Source organism: Triturus cristatus, chromosome 2_1 (assembly GCF_964204655.1).
Source record: "Triturus cristatus chromosome 2_1, aTriCri1.1, whole genome shotgun sequence".
Taxonomy (NCBI): Eukaryota; Metazoa; Chordata; class Amphibia; order Caudata; family Salamandridae; genus Triturus; species Triturus cristatus.
The window spans coordinates 505,510,155-505,537,249 of NC_140581.1; the positions used below are offsets into that span (position 1 = coordinate 505,510,155).

At 43.8% G+C, this 27,095-nt stretch overlaps 1 protein-coding gene across 2 annotated transcripts in view; it reads left to right on the forward strand.

Moving 5' to 3' along the window:
* CCDC125 (coiled-coil domain containing 125) overlaps nt 1–27,095 on the forward strand; it is a 413,732-nt gene that overhangs the window by 150,438 nt on the left and 236,199 nt on the right. For both annotated transcript variants that reach the window (XM_085632389.1, XM_085632387.1), the window contains exons 2-3: nt 1,995–2,342; nt 24,652–24,710. In XM_085632389.1, the coding sequence (XP_085488515.1) occupies nt 2,039–2,342; nt 24,652–24,710 (363 nt within the window). In that variant the 5' untranslated portion in view covers nt 1,995–2,038. The remainder of the gene's footprint in view (nt 1–1,994; nt 2,343–24,651; nt 24,711–27,095) is intronic.

Consider the following 27,095-nt stretch of genomic DNA (forward strand, 5'->3'; position numbering starts at 1 on the left):
CAGTTCTTTGTTGGTTACGTGGCGCTAAGGAAGGTCAAGCCGTGCACGAACGAACCATCTCCAGGTGGGTCGGTCTGTGCATCAAGGCCTGCTATTCTTTGGCAAAGAACCTCCTGTGGGGCTGCGTGCCCATTCCACCAGGCCAACGGCAGCTACTACTGCTTTGGGACTGGGAGTCCCCCTAAATGACATCTGTCAGGCAGCTACGTGGGCATCACTGCACACGTTTACCAAGCACTACTGCCTGGACAGCCAAGTCCAAAGAGACGGCTTCTTTGGCCGTTCAGTTCTCCAGGACTTTCTGGTGTGAACTTAATTTGCAGACCCACCTCCGGCATTGGTATTGCTGGGGTATCTATTCTAAGGTAATGAATCTATAACTAACTGTTTCTTTCAGATGAACAAGTTACTTACCTTTGGTAACGATATATCTGTAAGAAACAAAGGTTAGTTATAGATTCCTTACCGCCCCACCTGTCCTCCCCGTTCTGTGAACTGATTTCTAGGGTTAAGGTCATCCTTTCAGGGCCCTAGTTTTGTGCACCAGTGGTCAGTGTCTTGCATGGCTCTGCGTTACTGGCGCGGAAAGTCGTGTACAGAACTGATGTCAGCGCGAGGGCGGCGTCTAAGTAACTTCCTCGATGGCGACCCCTACGACGTACGCGGTGTTGCGGTGTTGACCACCGCCACCTACCGACGCGCAGGGGTACTGCTGACGAAAAACTTTCCGCATCCAGTCTGACGTCTGGGGGTAATTCTAAGGTAAGAAATCTATAACTAACCTATGTTTCTTACAGATATATTGTTACTGAAGTTAAGTAACTCGTTCATCAGGGTCGAGTGTAGGTTTCTTTAGGAGTGAGAGGATCTTGCCAGTCTTGAGAGCTTCTGGTAAGACGACTTGAGTGAGGGCAGCATTAACAATGGTATGTAGAGATAAGAGAGAATTCTCAGAGAGATATTTGATGAAAGATGATGTTAAGACATCATCTTCTAAAAAGTGGGTTTGAGGGACTAGAGTTTGTCAGTCAGATCTGGGAGTGAAGGCTGACCATTGGACCTACTAAATATTTATTCTAGAACCTTTACCTGCCTCAAGTAAATCGTAGGAGCCATTCGCTATTTGTTCCATGGAAATTAAATCATAATGTTATGTGCTGTCCCATACGCAACATTTCTAGGCAAATTTAGAGTTTTCTAGAAGGTCTTGTCATTTCTTTGCTGGATTCTACTAATACATAGCACCTAAATTGGTTGGTCCTGAAGGTTCAAGCATTTCCATGGGGGTTCATGCTCTTTGACTTAAAATATGGGGGTGTTCACACAATCTCTTTCTTAGTTATTTACCCAGATTGTGAAATCATGTAGGATTTTCTACACTCAGATGTTAGTACTCTGTAAAATAATGTGTAACTTCTCATGACTTTGAAAGCCCATTTCTTTAACTGGTCTGTCTGTGCTCTGCAGGATTGGATCCAGGCAGGGCAGACTGAGCCCTTTATCCTATCAATTTTTATCAATTGAAAACCCATAAAATAGATCGGAATAACTCCTCATATTTCCAGCACTATGAAAAAGCAAAATTGGGCTAGAAAACTCGATATCAAAGACCAATTATTGTTATATTACATATTATTATTGTTTGAGTCGAAACTGGTAGTTTTGGTTGTGACATGAGTTGACTTCTCATTTCTTCCAGTGAGGCACTTTGGTATAAGCTATTTATGTAAAATGTATTTTTATTGGATTGTTTTAATTTGCATTTATTTTCTATTTTATAGTATCTATTAAACTTAGTACCCTTTACAGATGTTTGATATCTATATTATTGCAAAATGTGATTAATACAATTAATACACTGTTACTGAGCAGTCTATACAATCGGAAAGAAAATATGAAAAGAAATGTAAAAAAAAGATGGGTCACATAACTGATTTTGCATCTTACGTTCATAATGTTAGCCTGTGTTGACTGATTATTTTTCTTCTTCATAGGATACCAGGTCGGTGAAGGAGAACCTGCTTTTATTGTTACCTCAATGATGGAACTACCCGACGTGCCCAATGACAATGAGAATACTTCTGAGGATGAGGAGGATTTCCTAGCAGGCGGAGACTTAGGGGATGGGTTTGGTAGAAGGCCTGGTGGTGTTTACGACACAAATGCTATTTTAACTGTACACATAGGGAAATGTAGAAAGAGTTCTGAAGCTAAGGGATCCAATGCAGTACTACCATGCAAGAAGGGAGACGACATTGGAAGACAGAGCAGCAATTATGAAGCTTCATCAAGAAGACATGCAGTGGATGGAATGACGCGATGTAGCCGGCAATGTAGCTACGGTAGGGTATATGTTATATATATAATGAAATTATCTAAACATCCGCAGTTAATAATAATGCCTTCAGTTGTGACAGGAGTGTCCATTGCATTGCATGCAGTTGTGTTCCCTGCCCCGAGTGCTCGACTGAACGTATCTTGAATCGTAGGCCTGTTCCTTGAAACATGTGAGGTCCTGGACCTGTCCTGTAACCTGGAAGAGTACACCAAGCATGCCTTCATTGCACTAACAGAGTACTACTGTCTCTGTCATAGGTTTACACATAGAATAGTGATGGTAGCGTCCTATAATTTATGAATCCATATTAGGGACTATACCTTTTTATCAGTATTAATGGAGTGGGGCCTTCTGTCCAACTCATGTTCAGTTTCCCTCTGTATGCTGACCCAAATCCTTGCGCTAACATCAAAAGTGTGTGGTGGGTATTTTTGTGTGTGTGGCCTGTATGGTACATGCATTGTATGTACGAATCAACCAGAATAATAGAGGACTGTGTGATCCAGATGGAGGTGAGGCTGTTTTCCCAGACAGTAGAAGTTTATTGCCACCTGCCGCTTTTACCTTCAGACGGTGTTCTCCCCTCCTGTTGCTGCCTCTGTACTGCGCATGAGAGTGCCTCTGGAAACCACCTACTACCGAACTACATTTATAGCAGCCCCGGAGGTGGGACTAGCTGTTTTTCAGATTTATGTGCCTCTCGACTTGAATAAAGTTCCCCTTACTGCCTTGTGGGAAGCCACCTGCCGCCATTCCCTCCAGAAGGGGTCCTCCACTCTTGTTGCTGCCCTTGCACAGAGCTCGAGAGCACCTGTGACAGCCTCCCACAACCAGGCTACACTTCCCAGCAGCCACAGAGGTGGAACCAGCTGATTTTTGGATTTTTGTGCCTCCCAGTGCTGAATAATGAGCCCCTGTGGCTCACGCATCGCGGGTGGAGCCTGGATCAAGGGCAGGCCTGTTCGCGCATGCCAGAGCCCGAGGAGGCTGGGCCGGACCACCCTTCTGTCACCTGAACCCAGCTTAAGGTACTGTTCCTGCCCCCCATCCCTGCGCTGTCTGCTTCCTGGGTTCTGTGCTGTCTGCTGTCCTTGCCCTGCCCCTCCCCCTGCACTGTCCTTGCACTGCCTGCTGTCCCAGTTCATGCGCTGCCTGCTGTCCCTGCGTCACCTGCTGTTCCTGTGCTGCCTTCTGTCCCTGTGCTCCTACTGTCCCAGCACCGCCTGCTGTCCCTGTCCCTGTGCTGCTGCTTCCCCTGCCTCTGCGCTGCCACTCTCCCTACGCAGTCCCTGTGCTGCCTGCTGTCCCGGTCCCTGCGCCACCTGTTGGCCCTGCTCTGCCGCTCCCCCTGCCGCGGCCCTGGTGCTCTCCCTGCACTGGCTGCTGTCCAGTCCCTGCAATGCCTACTGTCCTTGCGCTGTTTCTCCCTCTGTCCTTATGCTTCCTGCTCCCCTATCCCGGTGCTGCCCATCCAGGTCCTTGCCTGGCACTCTGGCCCACTAGGACCACCCACCAGAACCACTAATGGAGGCCACTGCATGGCCACGCAGCAGACGGGTGCTGCGGGCATGCCGTTATCGCACCGCTGGTTGGACAACACCCAGTGCCAGGTCCCCTGGACCTCCCGCCACCCGACAGTACACCGCCAAGGAACTCCTGGACCCCGGACGTCCAAACAATAGCTGCGTCTCCTCCTTCCCACGATCCACCAAAGGACCCTACATCTGCTGACACTGCCACTTCTCCTGCAACGCAACCTATGAAAGATCCTGCACCACTCCTGCCCAGAAGACCAAGAACACCCCACAACCGCTCTACTGTATCCTGCTCAACACCCACTTCCTCTGCAAACATGCCACGGAAATCTGGACACCATCACCACCCTCTCCATGGACGTTGCCTTCATCACCGAAATGTGGCTCAACCCTTCCTGAAACCCCGACAATGCCACCGCCACTCCAGAAGGCTAGAAAACGATACGCTGAGACCGCGCCAACAAATAAGGTAGAGGCATTGCCATCATCTTCAAGGAACCTATCAGATGCAACTACCACCAACTGGAGAAACGATAGCCTGCAACCAAGAACCCCACCAACAGACCAGTTTACAAAACAACCCTCAGCAAATATCACTGGCACATCAAGGAAGCCAAGAAAGAAGCCATTACTCACCCGCAACAAATCCGTGACCAACCACACAAAGGAACTCTTCAAAATAGTCAAAGAATTCTCCAACCCAACAGCCATAGAGAACACACCCCACCCCTCCCAAAAACTCTGTGACACCCTCTCAGACTACTTCCACAGCAAGATCACCAACATCTATAACAATTTCAACCTCCAACCCGCCACCCTCAACCCCAATTACCTCAACCAACCAGCGAACATCAGCCAAACCATTACCACCTGGTCTCCGCTCTCCGCCCTGACCACATAAGCCATCATGTCTTCCATTCACTCCGGGGTACCCACCGACCCCTTCCCCCACTACATCCACAATCTCGCAACAAACACAATCAGCACGCAACCACTAGCATTCTTAACACCACCAGCATTCTTAACACCTCCTTCCCAGACATATGGAAACACGCAGACGTCAGACCCCCTTCTAAAGAAAGTCTCCGCCGACCCCAGCAATCTCAAACATTATCGTTCGATCTCCCTGCTCCCCTACCCGGCCAAAGTACTCGAGAAAGCCATCAACCAGCAGGTCACTGGATTCCTGGAACAAAACCAACTACTGGACGCCTCACAATCAGGACATCAGAACACTACTCGAAAGCGGAGAAGCTGTGGCCCTGATCCACCTTGACCTCTCTGGGGCATTCAAAATCATCTCAAACATCACCCTCATAAACAGACTCTACAAGATAGGCATACAGCAAGATGCCCTCAAGTGGATTTCCTCCTATCTTATAGGATGCACACAAAAGCATCCAACTGCCTCCCTTCACCTCGGCACCCAAAGACGTCATATGCGGCGTTCCACAAGCATCATCCGCAAGCCCCACCCTGTTCAACATCTGCATGACCTACCTCACAGATGTAATCAGATCCCACGGACTCAACATAATCTCTTACACAGAAGACACTCAGCTGATCCTCTCACTCACTGAGGAACCCTCCAATGCCAAACCCAACTTCTACAACGCCATGATCAACTCCGACAAAACTGAAGTACTGATCTTCGGTAAGAACACCTCTGCATAGGATGACAGCTGGTGGCCTGCAGAATTTGGACCTACACCCACACCGACCAACCATGCATGCAATCTTGGCATCATCTTTGACAGTCAACTGACTATGAAATGACAAGTCAACGCAGATGCCTCCTCCTGATTCCACACCCTTCGCATGCTCTGCAGAATCTTCTGATGGATCCCAACCTACACCAGAAAGACCGTCACTCAGATCCTCTTCACCTTGGCACAGCCCTCTACGCCGGCATCTCCACCCAGCTCCTCAGAATACTCCAGACCATACAGAACGCCGCAGCCAGACTCAACCTGGACCTCCCCAAATGAACCCACATCGCCCCCCACCGAGAGACCTCCACTGGCTCCCCATCCAGAAGAGATGCCAGTTCAAGATCCTCACACACTCCTACAAACCCATCTACAACCTAGGACCTGCTTACATCAACCATCAGCTGAACTTCCTCCAACCCTCTAGACACCTCTGCTCCTTTTCACATGCCCTCACACACACCTCCCTCATCCGCCGCAGCCGCAGCAGTGGCCGCTCCTTCTCCTGCATTGCTACCAAGACCTGGAACTACCTTCCCCTCCAGCTCCGTACATGCCCTTTGCTGGCAGACTACAGAAAGAGACTCAAAACCTGGCTATTTGACGGAGACACTATGCTCAAATACCCCTAGGGGTGACAGTGTTGCACTTTACAAATGCGGTTTGATTGCTGACATTCCTGAAACAGGAGGGAGGAGACTTAGACACTGAAGTGGAGAGAAAGGATACAGGCATCCTTTGAAAATTCTTTAGGCCTTTTACTAAGATCAGCTAGCTAATTAGTCTTCCGGTAGCACTGCCATTTTATAGCTGATGTGAGTGAACTACAGATCCACACTCTTCCAGTAAGCAACCTGAAACAGGAGGACTCACAACTACCACCCGGCTCTTGTTCCATATTCTCTCGTCATTAATCTTCACAACATTTTTAAACAATGTGATTGTCTTTAAAGGTTTAGTAAATGTTGACCCTTCCTCACAACCAACTAGAGCTTTCTCTTTCACCCAATTACCCAAACTGACTACGATGTTTTTCAACCTGTATATGTATTCCCTTTTTATTTTATATCCTTGCCTTTAATCCACACCATCCGTCGCATTCTTTTTTAATCGATTATCAGCTTGGACTCATTTTGGTGCAAGGAACTCTCCTATTGAATATTTTAAAAGGTAATTTTCCCGTGGAAAAATTAGGGGACATGCAATATGTTCTGATGCCTCTTGCAACACTTTCCTCTAGTCCAAATTATTGGCTTTAGCTAACTGGATGCTCTCCTTTAACATTTTGTTCATTCTTTGCACTGCCCCATTGGTCTTGGGATGGTAAATTGAGTTTTTTTTGTGTTGGATTCTACAAGATTGCAGATACTTCTCCATCACACTGAAACAGAATTGGGTGCTGTTGCCAGACATGCTTTTAGAAAAACTTTGTTAAAATTTCTATAAATGTAATAACGCCAGTCAGCAATATCTCTTAGGCAATCATTAATCCACAAATAAATAAAAAAAATCATCTGAGAAACTTCCAGAAATATGTAAAATACCTCTTTTATTAGTTGCTTCTAAGGCTGCTTGAAAACACATATCTGAAAATCATTCATCTTTATTAGGAGTCCTTCCAAATTTTCAACATAATTCTTTTTGCTATCAATAAAGCTCTGCACATGAATTGTGTGTTTCTTGGTGTCTTTAAAATGTCCATCTCATCATAACACACAGCCTGGAATACTTTGATTTCTGGCACACTTAATCTGTGCTGTTCAAACCCAGTTTATGTAAATTTGCCAGAGTTCAATATTTTTTCAGTTTTCTTTTTTGAAATTTATTTTTCTTAAGTCTTTTTTGTTTTTCAAACATTTTGCCTCATTACTTTACCACACCTCCAATCCACAAGAACCTCCTATACCAAAGCATCATTGGACAACTCAGCACATACAATTACAGTGTCAAGCATAAATAAGTCATAAATTGCATTCACTTAGTGGCCCAAAAAGAAATATGAGTAGTTAATGCAGCACTGCTAGGTAATTGTGGCACTGATCGACTGTCATGCATCCAAAATCTAGACACAGCCCAGTCTTTACTTTCTTTTGATTTGGAAAGGGGAACTCATCCTTCATGTCCTTTATCACTAAAAGTGTTTGATTTGCCCTTAGAACATCTGCTTAGTTAGTTCAGAATGAAGCCTTGAGTGGAAAGAAAGTACGTTTATAGATGAGAAAGATACTAACGTACGTGCGTATGCAGTTGAAATGTTCCTTCTGCTTTCCAATCCTGAAAGCTCTGCATTGCATGCCTTTCATATCATAAAAGACTATAATCAAGTATCAGGATATTAACTGGATCTAACTAAAATAGATTTGTCTTTTTTAAAACATGCTGCGTAGGTCAATACACAATTTATGAATTATAAGATCTCCTAAACTGATTAAATCCTTGAGTATCTGTATTCCCCCTTAGTATTATCACATTTAATGCTTGTATGAGAGCCGCATTTCATTGTAAACTATCCTGTTATGTTTCAGATTTTGGGGTGACCTGGATTAGCACCAGGATACCATTAGGGGTATTTGTGTGTTTTGAATAGGATTTTAATCATTCAGTCATTCACACCTAAGTTGGATGATTCTGTAGCTGTAGGTTCTGGTGTCCTGCATTTGGTGTCTACAGATCTACAGCAGGTCTGTTGGTATTTGGTGAGAACTGATTCCCTCTCTGAGTCAGTGAAATACATTATCATTGCATCTTAATGTAAACCAGTATAAATGTGACCTGTATGACTATACGCAGAGCCCCGGAAATAGGAGAACCATGAAACAGGGGTACATGCCATCCATTAGGTGTGACCTTACCATTAAAAAGTGGGAATAGTTGTCAGCCCTGAAGAGAGGGTGAATCTAAAACAGAGATGGTATTTTTCTCTCATTGTTTCTAAAGGTCATAATAAAGAAAGACCAATAGAACAAGCAAAATGAGATTTATTTTCCTGACCATGATAAAGTCTGGAGAATTGAGATACACCCTTGGCCTTTGTTTCCTCCACTTGTTTTTTAGCGAACAATCATTCTACATGGTGATGATTCAGAAAACATATCTCTATTTTGAGGAAGCATAGGTCTCTATTCATTTCTAAGATACCTCTTTCCACAGTCTTATACCTAATGCCGTGCTTATGATTTCTTGATTTCTGCCAGACTCTGTATTCTCTTTCACAGGAGAGCCATCTGTCAAGACACCGTTATGGTCCTCTGCATGATTTTCGTTACGGTTCCTCTCAGTAAAGTACTCCGCTGTGCTGGAGAGATATATTCACCCAATGTGATGCTCTTTTAGGTGCCACCTTCCCTTTGTCCAGGTCATGAGATGACACATTTTGTGGTGGCTAATTTATTGTTGTAGGGTACAGACCTTTTTACCTGCAACTCAGGTTGGAAAGGATGCCTATGGGTCCTTATTAGAAAATCCATGCAGTCTGTCATGGATGGTACCCTTGATTTCCCTTTAGAATGAGAGGTATATGTGTTGTGCTTGAGAAGTTAGAGTAACCTGTTGTCGGTCTCCAAGTATGCCTGTAGCCTCAAGTTGTAGGTTGCCAATGAGACAGCTGTTAACATTTAGATCTTGCTGGTAGCTGGCCCCCCATAGTCACTCTGCATATCCCTTTCCTACTCCTCACTCAGCCCCCCGCAGCCCATGTCACTGAAGCCTTTGTTGTGTGTATGGTACAAATAAACACTCTTCAGTGGAGCAAAAATAATCTCTGTGTGTTCACTCCCACTGGACCAAACTGTTTTGGGCAGGTCTTCCTATGGCCTGCAAGGCACAATACTTCTATAAAAGAGTTGTCAAAAGGTATTTCCATTCCTCTTATGTGAGCAAATGGATCCATGTACTACATACCCATCCCCTGCATCCTTTGTCTCGCTTTTGCAACAGATAAGAAGGTCTGAAGCAGCCTCTGATTAACTGATGATCTGACTAGAGGAGATAGGGAAGATGTCAACGACCTTGTGTGTTGGAGCGATGCCTTTCTGCATGATTAGGAGATGCATTATTCCACACCCTGTGACTGCTGACCCTTTGTCTTCACAGGATGTGGGTTTTGCAGGTCTTCCCCACTTTCCTGTTGCCTGGCCAACAGGTGCCAGCCCAGCCACAAATTTTGTATCCCCTCAACCTGTTGTTAAGACTATACCCAACTTCTGATTTGTTGCTGTAGGACAGCATGCTCCAGCTTCCAGAGTCCTGTGCTTTCCTCTAAGACTGGGAATTTCCTCCTGCAGTTGGTGAATTATCCAGTGCAAATTACCTAGCTCCAACATCGTACTTTAAACCCTAGCATGTCGACAAACCTCTTTCTTCACGAACCCTAGCGCATTGACTTACACTATCAAGGACACATAAGACTTAAGCAAAGCTTGCCAAACTCTCCGAACATCTTTAAAACAGACTTGATGCAGTGCTTTGGCTGCCATCAGTCTACGATATGCAGATGTACCTGCCGAAATTCTAAAGCTAATTCTAAGTGTAACTTGCATAGAAGGAGTGAGATTTCCCACAAATTCTGTGTTGCCTTTTCTACAAAACATTTACGTTATTGCAAAACTGTTGAACATATTGGGGAAAAAAGTTTTATTTATTATTATTATTTACATTAACTGGACTGACTGGATACAAAACTTGAATGCATGCATTAAGAGTTCTGATGTAGTTGAACATATAAACCTACATCACCCTCCAAAAGTTTGCCTCAACTGTTTGATCTCCCTGCCACCTGAATGCCAGTGCCTTAAATGGAAGTAAATCAGAAAAGGCACCAAAGCACTTACATTGAAGTCACTATGATCCAGAGATTGTTTCTGTATGCACAACAAACGTTCTCATAGTCTAATTTGAGTCCCAACCAGTGATGGTACAGATGTCTTGTTTATTGCAGGAACACTTTTGGAGGGTTATACATTCAGCAGCCGACAGGTGTTTCACCCCCCTGGACTTTTTCAAGGCTGCAAAAATCATGTTGGACATTTATTTGTACATTCTTTTTTATATTTAACAATTTTTTATTATAAATAATTACACCCACACCACATGGATATATCCATACTTATTTTATCCCAAAACATTTCTCATAGTCCGAGCAGATAGTGAGAGATGCAGCCCAAGTGAAAAAAGTCAATATTAGTGCATTCGTGCAATAGGAGAAAAGAGAGAATAAAAGAAACTGTGTTTAAAACAACCTCACATTGAAAGTGTTTTTATCTATGTTCCTGTGACGTAAAAAGTCATGGTCCATGATTAAATTGAATATATAAAAGTTTGTATTGCCCTTGTGTTAGTTGGGTAATTGTATGTAATATATTCCAACCTGATCAAAGTTTCCAGTAAACAGTCACTTGTAAGTCTCTGGTCAAGACAATGACCCCATATTTCAGAAATATCTTTCCGTGGTGCGTGATAACTATAATATAGAAAATATAAAGAAAGGCCATGGGATTAATAGAGGTCGTTGTTTAACCCGACATGGAAGATGTTTAAAATCCCAAACCACGATTCACATACTGATACTGTGAAAGTATGTGCATCATACACTTACCGCCCTAAGTAAAATAAAAAGCGACTCGTCTTTTGGTTTCTACCACAATATAATAAGTATCCAATTTGTCTGACTTCTTAAATGTCCAAAATCCCGACCAGACGAATCAAAAACACAGGACCTTGCTGAGTCTCGCTACAAAAAATAAAATACAATATTTGTATACTAATTCAGTATATAACTAAAAAACATATCTACGAAAAGGGAAAAAGTGTACACTTTCTTACAGAGAGTAACGTCAGTACCATGCCATGGAACACACTGTCTGATGTGTGAACTCATCATAGTTCATATATCCTCTTCCGGACTTAATGTGTGCAGAAAAAGTAAAAGCGGACTGATCACAGTCCGTGAAAGGGAAATGGTCGCCATATTGTCCTAGTCAATACCATCAATTTGATTAAAATCCATAATTTTCATATATTTCTTCGAACGCTGGGTTTTGTCAAACAAGTACAGCATTGAGAAAGAAAATTCTCTGTAGTAATGGCAAGAACAAGGTGTCAAATAGACATTCTTGTTCTTAATTTCGCCAACCACGAGTATGTGACCTCACATTACAGACATTCCGCTACTTAGACGGTCACCATGTTGGTTGGGGGAAATTGTTAAAATGGTAACCAGGTTTATCATCTGAAATTGCATATTAGAATTGCGCACCAGTGTGCAGCACCATGTCCTGTCCCAAGAACAGTAGTTATTGGTTATTAGTCCACCATATTAGTCATGAAATAAGTGCAGTGATAGTGCAGTCAGAAACCCCATTAAATAATGTAATGAGGCTATAGTGTCAATAAAGTTGTCTCTAATATTGAGGACCACTATGCTCAATAGTTTTAATGTTCCACCCAGTGTGTATGTTAAAAGGTGTATGTCTATCATGCCAAAATTCATGGTCCAGTTGTTGTATAAATATTTTTTTTAAATATATATTTGTGGGCGATTTTAACTTAACGATGGATGGTACACGGGACCGTCTCCCTGCCCGGGAGGACTCCCCGAGGGGCTCGCAATTATTTGAGTTCGCTAATGCCCTGGGTGTGGTTGATATTTGGAGGTGGCTTAACCCATTGAACACACACTTCACTTTCCAGTCTGGGGCGCACAGGAGTCAATCTCGTATCGATCACATATTCACACACGCCCAAAACATCCATGCCTTCACAAGCGCCACATGTCTGGCTCGCGGGATTTCAGATCATTCTCCTGTCCTTACGTCTTTTGCAATACGGCGTGTCAGACGCCCTGGTACTATTACCATACAGCCCTGGGCATTGAAAATCCCGCACATAAAGGATGCTCTACGAAAAGACTCGGAATACTACTTTTCCGAAAATGTGGGCACCGTTGACTCGGCATTGACACTCCGGGGTGCGTTTGGTGCAGTAATAAAGGACAGAACTCTCTCCCTGGTGGCGGGACATAGGAGCGAGAGATCCAGGAGAGTGGTTGAAATTGAGGCGGAGATCTTGGCTCTGGAGGAGTCGGTTGCGCGCAGCTCTGACCACGCCACTCAACATAGTCTGAAAATCAAGAGACTGGACTATAAGCAACTACTTCTGGAGGAGGCCACAATGCGTTCCCTGTCAATTCGGCACAGGGTCTACGAGCAAGGGGAGTGAAAGGGCAAACTCCTGGCATGGCTGGAGCGCAAAGAACAGGCTTCGAGATGGGTCCAGGTAATTGCAGCCCCAGATGGTACGCTTCTCACGGATCCTCAAGCTATAGCTGATACCTATGCGTCTTATTTTGAGGAGGTGTATACTAATTCGCTGACATCTCAAGCGCCGCTGGCGGCTGACCTATTAGCCACGATAGAGGGGGTTAGCATCTCCCCACAGGATAGGGAAGCGCTCGAGCTGGATATTACTGTAACTGAGATCCAAAAGGCTATTTACGGTGTCCGTTCTGGAAAGGCGATGGGTCCTAATGGACTTCCCATCGAGCTTTTTAAACCCATGGCTGCACTGTTGGCCCCCCACTTGTTGAACCTCTACCAGGAGTGCTTCGAGCTGGGACTCCTTTCAGTTGATGTCCGAAATGCCGCCATCGTGGTCGTCCATAAACCCAATAAACCGGTCGAAGATTGCAGATCCTACCGCCCTATATTCCTCCTGACAGTCAAAACCAAAACCTTGGCCAAACTCTTGGCCAATCGACTCCTTCCCTACATCACAGACTTAGTTCATCCGGATCAATCCGGATTTATGCTGGGTAGAAATACGGCCCGAAATCTACAGAGGGTGCACAGGGCTCTCGGCAGGATTAACACTATCGAAGAAGACGCGATCCTGCTATCATTAGATTCCAGCATGGTGTTTGATACCGTCGAGTTGGACTTCCTTTTCGCAGTGTTGGCTCGTATGGGATTCGGGCCTAAGATGATACGCTGGATTCGATTACTTTATACCCAACCCACAGCACACTTCGTCGTCAATAACCATCAGTCCGCTACTTTTACTTTGCACCGGGGCACGATGCAGGGGTGCCCCTTGTCCCCCTTATTATTCGCACTGATCTTAGAGCCCTTGGCTGTCTGGGTTGGGGGGGAGCGGGTATTCGGGGGCTTAAATGGACAGCGGACCATGAAGATCGCATCTCGTTATACGCTGATGGTATTCTTTTATATCTAGCCGCACCAGCACAATCCATACGGCGGGTGTTGCACATTTTCCACATTTTTAGTTCCCACTTGGGGTATAAGATAAACTGGTTCAAGTTCCAGATGTATGCGTTATGGGGTGCTCCCCCCAACGTTCCAAGGGGCTATGAGATGCCGGTCGCAACTCGGGGGTTTCGATATCTTGGCATCTTTATCACCCCAGATGTCGGTCTCTTTTATGAGCAAAACTTACTTGGTCCCCTTCAGCGCCTCAAATCTGATGCCCTCCACTGGCGCTCTCTCCCTCTCACCCTCCTGGGACGCGCATCCTTGTTTAAGATGCTTGCGCTCCCATGCTTTCTTTACGTGTTGCAAAATACTCCCAATCCTATTCCGGAATCCTACTTTCCCAAATCGATGGCGTTATACGTGGCCTCTTGTGGGAAGACCGAGCTCCGCACATCGCATTGTCCAAGCTTACAATGGGATGGTACGAGGGGGGCATAGAACTACTGGACCTCCGACTTTATCACCAGGCTTCCCAGTTGATAGCGATCAATAGCTGGGTGTTTGGCCCCCAAGATGACCCTAATTTCCGTATGGACCGTTGGCTCATGGGGACGGGTGGATATAATAGGGCTCTATACACGAATCTCCGCAAACTTAAGTTAACTGGCCTCACTGCCCGTACGATTGAAACTTGGCACAGAGTCACAAGAAGGTTCGGTTGGTATAAGCTCCTTACGAGGCGACTCCGCTATGGGAGCCTGAGATCCTGGGTCGAATTAGTCAATGCCCGGGGTTCGATAAATGGGACACAATCGGCATTTCCACAGTAGGTGACATGTGGGTGAAGGGGAAGGTAGCCTCATTTAGTGAACTCCACACTAAATATCAACTAGCACCATCGGAGGCATTTCGATATCTGCAGATTAGCCATGCTATTTCGGCAGCCTTACCGAAGGAGATCCCTCTCCCTGACTCTTCTCCCCTGGAGGACATGTTGCTACTAGATCCAATGGAGCGCAAGGCAATATCACTCACATATAAAAAACTTGTCAATAATCGTGCAGATCCACTGCAGAAACTAAAAGGGTGCTGGGAGACTGACTTGGGTACTATAGAGGACGAGGACTGGCGTGATGCACTGGCCTCCCCCAGGGAGGTTGCCATTCCCATGCGGCTATAGCTCATCCAGCTGAAAATCCTCCATAGAGTTTACTTTGATGCCAAACTCCCGTACAGACTGGGGAGGCGCCCTGACCCGCTATGTCTCCGACACTGTAACCAAACGGGAACTTTTTTCCACATTTTATGGGAATGCCCACACATACAGCATTACTGGAGCGCAGTCAACCATCAAATGGAGAGGACGTGTGATAAGCCCCTTGAGCTATCTCCCCTGCTTTGCCTCCTTAATATTTGGCGCACGACTGACCTCTCCCGGGCTGAACAAGACTGGGCCTCGATGGGCTTTACTATCGCAAAACGCAATATTGCACAGAAGTGGGGTGTGGACTGCGTCCCGTTGTTAAGAGACTGGGCTAAGGACATGGACTCAGCTATGATTGCAGAGAAAACAGTATTCAAGGGACGGGATGCCCCAAGAAATGGGACCACAAATGGAGGAGGTGGAACAGATACATCTGCATATTGCCCACAATAGAACTACGGCGTGAAAGACAAGCACTGTTGGCCCAGGTAACATCTGAGGTTGTGTCCTCTCCCCTTCGCACTTAGGAAGTCCATAGCCTATAGACCTCCATTAGTAATGGTGCTAGCTAAAATGTTTATGCTCAATAATGTATCCCTAAGATCGTTGCTTACTGGTCAGGAACTAGAAAGTGTTCAATTTAAGGCTCAACAGTGGGTGGAAGCAAAATTCCAGCTACACGGTGAGGGGGAATGTAATCAGTGTAAAGATGCTCAATGTATACCGATACTATGTTGTTGGAAAAATAAAAATTGTTTAGAAAAAAAAAAAGGAAAAGTTAGATGTTAATTACGGGTTAGGAATCAATCACAATTCACAAAATGTCAAAATCAGAGATATACAATTTATAACTTCAAAACACAGTAACACATACTATCAGATCAATCCCTCATCTTTTTTGTCGCTATTCTGACATATTTCTTCATTTTTAAGCAGCATCCTTATAGCGTTTACAGAAACACATGTAATTCTTTATCAATATTATGGCCCTGTTCCGCTGCCCTTAATTTGATAATCCATTCACTTTAAATTGGTCTCAGTCTGGCAGTTCTATCCCTCACTCTCTCCAGAGGGCGTACCATGTCAATGCCATGGAAACTAAGATTTAACAATTCATTGGTTTTATGCATAGTGTTGAAGTATTTTGCAACAGGATGATGTTCAGTATTGTTTCTGATCGCTCTTACATGTTTCTGTATCCTTTCTTTAAGTGGCTGTATTGTGCTACCAATATATATTTCATCACAAATGCACGTGATACAATAGACCACATATTTTTTGTTGCAATTAATAAAGCTACATATATTATGCATTTTACATGTATTGTACTTGAATGACTTTGTTTTATGCAAGGCAAAGCAACATACACAGCATGAGCCACATTTTGAAAATCCTCCTGAAGGGGAAGGTAGCCACATGCTATTAATCTGTGGGGACATAAAGCTTGAGCACAAATATTGTCTCAATGTTTTCCCTCTCCCATGTGTTATTACTGGTTTTGTTCCACTGTCGTCTTGAGTTAATACATGCCAATATTTCCTTAAGACCCTGTAGACATCTGTACTCAACACTGAATAGGGTGTAATGAAAGCAATCTTTCTTTTATGTGTTCTCCTTTTCTTAGTGTTGGCTACCAGTAAGCTCCTCCCTTTCGATCTTGTCAACCTTGTTTTTAGCAGTGTTAATTGTTTCTTTTGCATACCCCGTGGCTCTAAATCTGTTTTCAACCATTTTGAGTTCCTGATCCAGTTTACCTCAACGCTACAATTTCTCTTGGTTCTTGTCATCTCCCCATATGGGATTGCCCTGATCTGCGAAGGGGGATGGGAATTGGTGGCATGTAAAACTGCGTTGCATGCTGTGGTAGTATCTTCAATTTGTTGCCATCCACCTGAATAGTGACATCCAAAAATTAATTTCAGAAGTACTATGTTCTTTTGTGAAAGTTATATTATAGGTGTTGGAATTGAGGCTTACAAAGAATTATTCCAAAGCATCACTGGTGCCAGCCCAGAATAAGATGATATCATCAATAAAACATCCCCAGTAAAGTATCTTTTCCAACAATACACCGGGCCCCTTACTCCATATGTGAAAGAGCTTAAATAGTCCCATATACAGGCTAGCAAATGATGGTGAGAATTTTGACCCCATAGCTACTCCCTGTATTTGGCGAAACCAAATTACTTACCAAATGATTGAGATTACAGCAGTAGCAAGTTCTTGAATTTCCAGATGAAACAACAGATACTTAATTGCCTAGGTTTTGATTTTGCTATACATTGCGATATAGGGTTTACATCTCCTAAGAGTTCACAACTACAAATATCAGTTACTTGTGCTGCCATGTGGCCTCAAAATAGCAATTAGGACCTTTACGAAATGCATGTTACTAGTGTTGAGCCAACACAGGCACCTGGGCCTACATGTTTTTACTTAACTAGCTGCTTAAGACTATATTGTCTCAGAGACGCAAATTGTGATCACTATTATACTCTTCTTTTTTTGTACATATTTTGTTCATTTTTGCAATTCTTACAGTAATGATACATATGCTAGAACACAGTGAATTTCCATCTACTGTATAGTTGTAGCATCTCTCACAACATCGAGATGATAGGTCTGCTTCGTAGATTAGTACGTTTAATGCTATTGTTGATAGACATTCTGCTAACTCTATGTTAATCATTCTTGTCTTCCCATTATAGTCATATACACCCATTGCTTACTCTTACGTTTCGGAAGATTAAAACTTTAGTTAACTCGCAATAAACCCCCCTTTCCTTGAGGTGCCATTGGAGCAGTTTGGGCGATAGCCGGTTGCATGAAGGCTTGTATGCACATTTCTGCTAGTCTACCATGTCTAGGCATGTTGATAGCATAATCATCAGTTCTGCGTGTCAGGGATGTCTCTACTTTCCTCACATGCTTTTTCCTATTTTTTCCCCATCATTTTCTTTTTGTATTGCATTGCTCTCTCTCTTATCTATTGTGTGCCTTCTGTCATGGTACATCTACCTCAGGGCGGCACTAGTCCTCAGTTGTGTCATCTGATATATGATCTACATGTCTGTCAGGTATATCTGCATCCAGTGTTTTAAACAATTCCATTAGTATATCCCAGGACATGGTGATTATAATTTTTGTAGTCCTATCCATTCCTCACTCCGTATTTCACCACTTTTCGCCAATCCCCAGTGTTCCACTTCTTCCCTCCAAGCCCTTATTGTCGTCGGCTGTGCCGATTTCCAACGTCTGGTGATGAGTCGTTTTACTTGTATAAATGCTAGGTCAGCAAACCTTGCTTACACCTTATATCCCTTGGGGCTTGGGTAAAGACCTAAGTTAGAACCCTCCATCGTGCTCAATGCATGCCCTCCTATTACTTCCAGTAAGGATTGTGCTATTTGTGTCCAGTAACTGGAGGTGGCAGGACAAGTCCACATCAATTGCAGTAAATCAGCGTCTTGTTCTACACATCTAGGGCAGTTCGCCGACACCGCTGGGAACATTATATGCAATTGATGTGGCGTGACGTATGCGCTTTGTGTGACCATGTATTGTATGAATTTAAAGCACAAGTTGCAAGAGACCTCTTTAGTATAGGCAAGGAGGGATGCCCAGTCCTATGTCTGTCTCCCACTTGGCACACAGTGTAGTTAGTGCTGGGGGTATTTATGCCCTTATGCCCCAATATAGCCACTTCGTCAGGTGTCCACCAGTGCCCATCAAGTGTATCAAGTGCACTAGTTTGTGCGTTGGTGGTTGTAGACCTTCAGGGCCCATACACGTTTGATGTAGTGTATTATGCCTGCATGTTGTAGAAACAGGGAACTAGTTATACCATATTCATATGTAAAGTCTGTGTGGTTCAACCGTGAGCCTTCATCAAATAATGCTACAGTTCCCACTTAGTGAGCCGTTGTGTCAGCACTGTGACCGGTGTAGGGAGCCCTAACAGTGGAATATTAGGTGCATAAGGTGTGGTGGACACTGTGTAGCGTAACGGTCGTCTCCAATAGGTTAACGCTACTGCCAAAAGTGGTGTGGACATGAGTGAACTTTGTGCTCCAGGAAACAACAAGGTGTGCAGCATGCCCCTCTCAGTCATGGCTGGAGTGTACGCCACTTCCTGAAAGTTACTTCCTGCCAGCCAATGTGCGAGCCATTGTAATTGGGTTGTCATGCTATATGCCTTAAAATCAGGAGCTCCCATACCCCCCGCATTTGCTGGTAATTGTAGCTTTGTCAGACTGACTCAGCAGCTCCCTGTTCCCCATATCAATTCTGTCAGTATAGTAGTTACAAATGTGAACATTGCGTCAGTTATTACTACTGGAAAGTTTGTGAAGTAGCATAAGACCCTCGGTAGCATAACCGTTTTTGTAATGGACATTTGTCCCGCCACTGACAACGGGAGCGAAATCGAGAACGCAGTCTGTGCTCACAGGCAGCTGACGATTCTTTGCACAGTCCCTTCCAGTGTGTCTTTTTGTGTTCTGTATATTCGTAATCCCAGGTATTTGAAAGTAGCGGGGGTTACCGTTAGGTCCTCTTCTCCGAAGTGAATCGCTCTGGGCTTTGGGGTTTCCGTAAATGGGAACGCAAGTGATTTGTCAATGTTGATAGCTAATTCCAATGTAGTGTGAAACTGCGCGAACACTTGAGCAACTGCTGGGAACCCACACCTTAGATCCTTGGCATACAGGGAGAGAGCATGCGTGGTTTGCCCCAGCGGAATGCCCCAGGTGCTCGTGTCTGCCTGCAACTTCTGTGCAAGTGCTTCCAGCGCGAGCGCAAACAGTATTGGGGATAGCGGACATCCCTGTTGTGTTCCTCTTTGTATCACGTATGGGCTAGAAATGTGTTCCCCAGAGCACACTTGTGCCGTTGGTGAGGTAAACACAGTTTTACCCAATTAATAAACCTCTCCGGGATACTGGATTTTTGAAGGGTGGCTAGCCTATTCTCCCAACTAAGTCCAAGGAGAGGCATCAAGCAACGGGATACGGTCGTGAAGTGTCCACATCACATGATATAACCTGCAGATATTCAATGAGGTGCTGCGGCTCGGTACAGATCCACATTGATCTGAGTGGATAAGGCTAGCGAGGAAAGCGAGAAGATGACTAGTTAGAATTTTACTCAGTATTTTGTATTCGGTATTTAAGAGGGACAGAGGCCTATATGACGTGATATTGGCGTAGTCTCTGTCCGGTTTGGGCAAGGATGTTACAAGGGCCTGGACTGTAGTCAGGGGTAAGGCTCCACCATCTAGTGCAGCTAACCTTTCAAGGCGAGGCACTAACTGTGTTAGGTAAGTTGCATAAAATTCTACAGGGAGGCCATCTAGCCCCAGGGTTTTATTTCTTGGGAAATCTTTTAATGCTTCTCGTAGTTCTGCTGCTGAGATCTGCGCTTTCAGGATCTCCTGCTGTGTGTCCTTTAGGGTGGGCAGCTGCATCGCCTGAAGAAAATCATGTATCTTGCTGGGGCATGCCAGTCGTGGAACTGCATACAGGTGCTCGTAGTATTCTCGGAAGGCATTATTTACCTCCAGTTGGGTACTAACAGTATTGTGCATTGTGGTCCGGATGCTGAGTATGTGCACTAAAGGAGGGGAGTTTCTTATTAGGCGAGCAAGCAGTGTCCCCACTTTGTCTACTTCTGCGTTTTGGTAGTCCACCACCCGCAGTCTTTCTAGTAAATCTGAATATTCAATCCGTGCTTCCTGCAACTTCTGGGCGCCTGTTGCGGATGCTATGGCTTCCCGTTCCAGGATATCCAGCTGTGACTCCACTGCGGTCAGTTCCTCAAGGATTATTTGCCTCACACCCACTGCAGAGCTGATTGCTGTGCCCCTGATAACTACATTAAATGCCTCCTATTTTGTCAGTGGTGTGGTAGCCGTATTTACATTGTTCGAAAATATATATATATTGCGATAGACATATGGGCACGGAAGACACTGTACTCCAGTAATACAGGTTTAAATTTCCATGTCGGGACTGGTGTAGGTGCTCGTCCCCAGGACATAGTTAATTCCAGGGGATTATGGTCTAATAGCGTCTTCCCTAAGTAGGCTGTGTCAATTATTTTTGTTAACAGCGTGGGGGAGCACATTATGTGATTAATGCGAGTATGTAGTGAATGTATTGATGAATAGTATTTCCGTGCCCTGTTGTTTCTGCTGTGCCATGCGTCTGCCAATGCCCACCCCGCATCCACGCAGCCAGAGCTTTAGCTTGTCTTGTTGTTGCCACTCCCGGGAGTGGTGGATGTGATCGATCTAATTGCGTGTCTAGTACTGCATTATAATCTCCTCCAAGATCTAGGGGTGGTCAGACCAATCCGCTAGCGCTGCGCTGACCCTACTCAGGAAAGCATCTTGCTCAGAATTTGGAGCGTAAATGCTACCCAGGACAATGTGGGTTCCATCTAACTGACCTCGTATCAGTGCGTACCTGCCTTCTGTATCTATGCGTTGCTCTCATTTCTCAAAGGGGACCCCAGCTCTAATCCAGGCCGCTGCCCCCCTCTCAAATACAGAGTATGTGGTATGGTACAGTTGTCCTCTCCATTTTTTGCAAAGCTTGCCGGCTTCTGCTGCGTTAAGATGTGTTTCCTGTAGGAACACTATCTGAGCTTTGCGTCTGCAGAGCTGATCATAGATACAGTGCTGTTTATGTATTGAGCCCATCCCTCTAACATACCATGTTGTAAAATTATATGTGTGTATTGGCGCTATATGCGCCATGTTTATTTCTGGTTCTGTTGTTTCCCTTGCAATCTGCTATTTGCCTGTAGTGTTGTAGTGTGAGAATGCACATCCGATGGTACCCCATCGAACTCAACAACAACCCTCCCAATACAAGGTCCAACCTCAGAGCTGTGTTATTCCAAACATACGCCTGCAGGGGCAACCATAACTTAATAGTTTATGCATATGCTTAGGTGGGTAAGTGACTCATTGAGAAGATCGTTTTCAGTTTGCTGGCTGTACATTAGTGTCTCTTATGTGGGGAGGCACCCTGGGACCACCCCCCCGAAGACCCATTGTGGTGGATCCTGTTATAGAAAAAGAAAAATGAGATAGTGACCCGACCATCTTATCTTTGCTACTAAGGTTTGCTATCCATCCAAGCATCCCTCTGTATTATCAGTTCCAGGTGTCCATTTAGTTTAAGTTCAGTTCTTTAACCTATTCACCAGGGGAGGTTTGCATATTTGCACCAGCCGGGACCAGACCTATCACCCAATTAGTTATTGGGCCATTTGTGGCGTGATCGATGGGAAGAGGGCAAGGCTGCTATCAGAATCTGTATGCGATACTCCATCTGAGGACACGTCTTCCGCGCCGGGGAAATCGGCGCTTCTCATTGCAGCTACAGTCTGTAGCGTTGCTTTACTGCTCTGTATTTTCTGCTCCAGGATGGGTTGAGACTCTGTGCCTGGTTGTGGGTGCTAAGTGCGGTGCTGTCTGTTTCTTTTGGTTCAAGAACTGCGTGTCCAAGGCCATCTATGTTCCTCCAGAATTGTGAGATCTGGAAAGGTGACTTCGATCCAGGACCACGAGGCTTCCGCATTATCAAAGAAGTGGCTTTCTCCTTCATGGATGACTTTGAGGCGCGCCGTAAAGAGAAGAGCATATTTCACGTTGAGGTGTTGCAAGTGTTTTTTGACCCCCTGGTACGATGCTCTTTGCCGCTGCACTTGCATTGTATAGTCCGGGAAGAGGGACATTCTGGAGTTTTCATAAACTATAGGCGCATTTTCTCTTGCTTTCCAAGGTAAGGTGTCCTTATCTTTGTAATTGAGGATCCTGGCTATGAGTGGTCTTGGTGGTGTTCCCGGTGGACGACTTCCAATGGGGACTCTGTGCTCTCGTTCTACACTGAACATATCTGTTAGGTCTTCCGTAGCCACCTCTCTCCGTAGCCATTGCTCAACAAAGTGCTTGGGTTGCTTCCTACGCTATTTTCTGGTATACTTATTACCCGGATATCATTTCCCTTGCTCGCCCCTCATTGTCTTCTGCACGATTCTCGAGGTCTACTTGTTTGTGCAATTTGTTGATCGCCTCCGTATGCTACTTGCGCCATGGTGTGATGTTAGACTACGCCATGGAGTTCAGCTGGACTTTTTCAGTACATTTCTTGTGGTCAGTTCTAATAGGGTAATAGGGCTCGGAAAGTCATAAAAATGTTACTACACCTGCTGGTCTAGTAACTTTAATAATCTTCTCGACCTAACTAATATACTTGACCTGTGAACTGGCCTAAAATTGTGTGATCCTAGGCAAATATTTTGTCTTATGAAACCGCCTTTTTCTTTATTATCACATAAGAAAGCACCTTCAAATATGCAAGTTCACTATTTCTGCTGTACAAAACAACTCTTTTTATTTACTAGACTAAATGTTTGCTCCAAGTATAACAAGAAGCGATCCCATTTATATAGGGTACACATGATTCCATGCTTGCCTCTTAGTTCACTAATAGCATTTTCATCTGGGCAGGAGATGTAATAATTACCAGTTAATGTTAAAAAACTCACTTTTCACAAATATATTACCAAAGCATGATGTGGTAGTGTATTGTCATTTACAGATAGCATATTTTCCATTGGAATGGTCATAAAACTTTCCCACCAACTGTAGTTTTACTGATAATAGCACACAAAAGTTTTGAGAAATTAGGTTTCAGCAAATATATATTCCATTTGCACATCACCAAGTAAAATGTTCTAATTTGTTTTGATCCTATACAAATATTTTATCACCACAGAATTTCAAAAATGGGTCTTCATAACTAGTGAAATATATTTGAAACGTTTGAACAGTTCACTTAGCTATTTCAGTGTTCTGAAAAAAGCTTGACATCTTACAGCCTTTCATTTAACATGCTTGGCACAGTTCAATTGTCACACAGTTCACTTTACAATATCCTCTAACTCAAGTCACAGAAAGAAAAATAAATGTAAGGAGATAAGCTGACTTTTGACTTCTGTCTCTGAAAGCCAGCAAATGTGACAAGATAACAAGATTTAATGGCATTTTTATTTCTCTTTGACTTTGTGAGCAATAAAGATGCCATTAAATCTTATCTTGTCACATTTGCTCTGCTCTCAGAGACAGAGGTCAAAAGTCAGTTTGTCCTCTCTGAAGTTAGATGATTTTCCACTCGCCAGAAGTAGCTCAGCCTGAATGAATCTTACTGGACAATGCGAGAGGGTGAGTGGATTTTTAGAGCCCTGGTTAAATATTCCAGTATACTTTGGATTCTGAAACTGTACCACAGAGCATTATTTTTCAGATTTAACAAATTATGTATGTGCCTAAAGGAATTTTATGTTTTGCTTCTTTAGGCTTTTTTTTAAGGCAAGATGAGCTAGTAAACTGGCCTGGAAGTGGTCTGCTATCCTTTAGCTTGCTGTAAGTATTCCTTGTATCCCACAGAACCAGTATATTACTGAAGAGGGTTTCACATATACATTTGTGGGTGGAAATGGCAAGAATTATGTGAAGCCATGTCCCCTGCTTCCACTTGCTTTTCTGGAAAATTAAATAATTATAATTTTGGTTTACAGTGGTACTTCTGTACCAGAATCTTCTGTAATTTAAGTTAATGTTTGCCCATCCCCTTTTCTTCTGTCTCCACAGATACAAATTCCGAAATGTCAAATGATGAACTGAAACAAAGGCTGCAAGACATTACTGAGGTTAGTGACAGCTATAAGTTTGATGAAAACCGCTGTAAACTGGAAGACGGGCTGTTGAGCACAGAGGAGGAGCCGAATACCGGAAGACAGGCCCTTGAACACAGTGGCATGAGGAATACATGATGATGAAACTGTATGCATGGTACACATTTTAATTGTTGATGACCAACACAAAGGTCTACTCATCACCCTCCTGCTGCCTCTCATCCCTTATGTTGCATTTTTGCAGACTTTTATTCTTTCACGCCTGTGGCACTCAGAGGCAGCCTAGGGAGGTTGTTTAAATTCCTTTCTAGCATGTAGATTCATTATGCAGCCATTAAAGACTGCTCATGTGGTGGTGGTATGAAATTTCAAGGGGGTAGGAAGGAAACACAAAGCCTAATAGCCAGTGTTATTCCTGGTGGAGATAAAGTGTGGGAGTCAAGTGAGGGTCTCCCAAAAATAGAGTTACACTAACCTCTAGTCTAAAGGAACACTGCAGGTGTTGATTGTTGATCCATTCAGTTGAAATAAAGGATGTTTAGTAAAATTATCTATAAAGGGAATATTGGGTTCGATCGCAGTTACTTGGAAACTTTGGAGTAAAATTTCATAGTCTAAAACATGTACGGATTATTTTCTGTCAAAACAAGTATTGAAAGGGAATATAAATATTTGTATCTCAAGGCATTCTAATAGAGAATAAGTTATCTAGTGCAATTTTGAAATTCATTTATTATTTCATTTTATTAAGATAGGTTCTAGGAATTAATTGTAAATAGATGTAGTCACTAGAGGTTTCTACCCTGAATATTTGTTTTACACAATTGGGCATTTTTAAAAAGTGCCTCTGCTTGTTTTTGGTTATATCTGATTTTAGTTTCAAAGAAACCAATTCAGAAGGGGTTTAGATGGGCTTCTGAAATTGTATTTCATAAAATGGGTCAAAATAGCGCCTTTTGCAGGGGACATTAAGGAGAAATTGATGACAAAATAATTTAATGCAACCACTTTTTTATTGATTTAATAATTTGTATAAGTATATATTCTCAATTTTTCCTCACAACTCCTCACGACCAGGAATAATCGAGGATGACGACGCCTTGTGTAGTTGAATATAATTTTTATTCGGCCTCCATCGAACGCGTTTCGGCAGGACAGCTGCCTTGCTCACCGATACCGAAGTAGTGAGACTGGCTATTTTTTAAAGTTTGATTCATGCTTGTTCCGTGTCGCATGCAAAACTACCACCATAGATAGTGAAAACAGACTTGTAGTTTTTTTTTTAAAACATATTTTTATTCGTCAATTTGCATATACATCGCAGGGCTCTGCACACCAGAGACATCTGCCAAATCAGACCATATGTAATCATGAAAGCATCGACTTTTGTGAGCAAAATCAAAAAATGCTTAACAAGGACTTACTAAATGATATAGAAACACCCCCAACTCCCTCCCTCCCTCACCCCACCCCTTTGAAATCGCACTAAGTCCGCATAGTTCTGTCCACAGCCTAGACATATAATCAAAGAATCCTAGCATGTTAGCATGCACCCCCCGGCACCCCCCTCTCCCTGCGCCTTTACAGAACAAGAAACAACCCCAATGAATGAATCTACTCTACCGCTGGCAGCTCCAACCATAGGCCATAGACCTGGAACACTCTCCCCACTGACCTACGACAGACCCAGGACCTGCTTGCCTTCAGAAGACTTCTCATGACCTGGCTCTTCGATCAGTAGCAGCCCCCCCTTGCGCCTTGAGACCCTCACGGGTATGTAGCGCGCTTTACAAATTTTGTGATTGATTGATTGATTGATTAAAAAATTGAATGATAATGATGATTGCATAGTGAGGAATGCTGATAAGGGGGGCAATATTGTCCTTTGGGATAAACAAAGGTATCTGGCAGAGGCATATAAACAATTGAACAACAAATCATGTTATGTTAAGATCAATGAGAAAGAAATGTTGGTGAGTCATCAAAAATACAACATAGAATTGAAACAATGGTATGATCAATGTCTCCTCAGTCTTGATGAATATTTGTTTTTGAAAATTGATAACCCAGTTACACCTGTGTTTTATTTAATCCCCAAAATCCACAAGGATGCTGTCAACCCACCTGGGTGCCCAATTTTTTCAGCTATAGGGAACACTCTAGAATATACGTCGAAATATGTAGATTGCTTCCTGAATAACACTTCCCTCCTATATTCAAGATACAGGAGATTTTCTCTGAAGGATTTATTATCTCCCCTGGGAGGATGATAATTTGTTAGTGACCATCAATGTGTCCTCTTTATACACCAGTATCAGGCATAATGATGGTTTGAGAGCTATAAAATATTTCATGGGAGCAAGACCAATAAGATTGTGGGCACATACTGAGATGATTTTG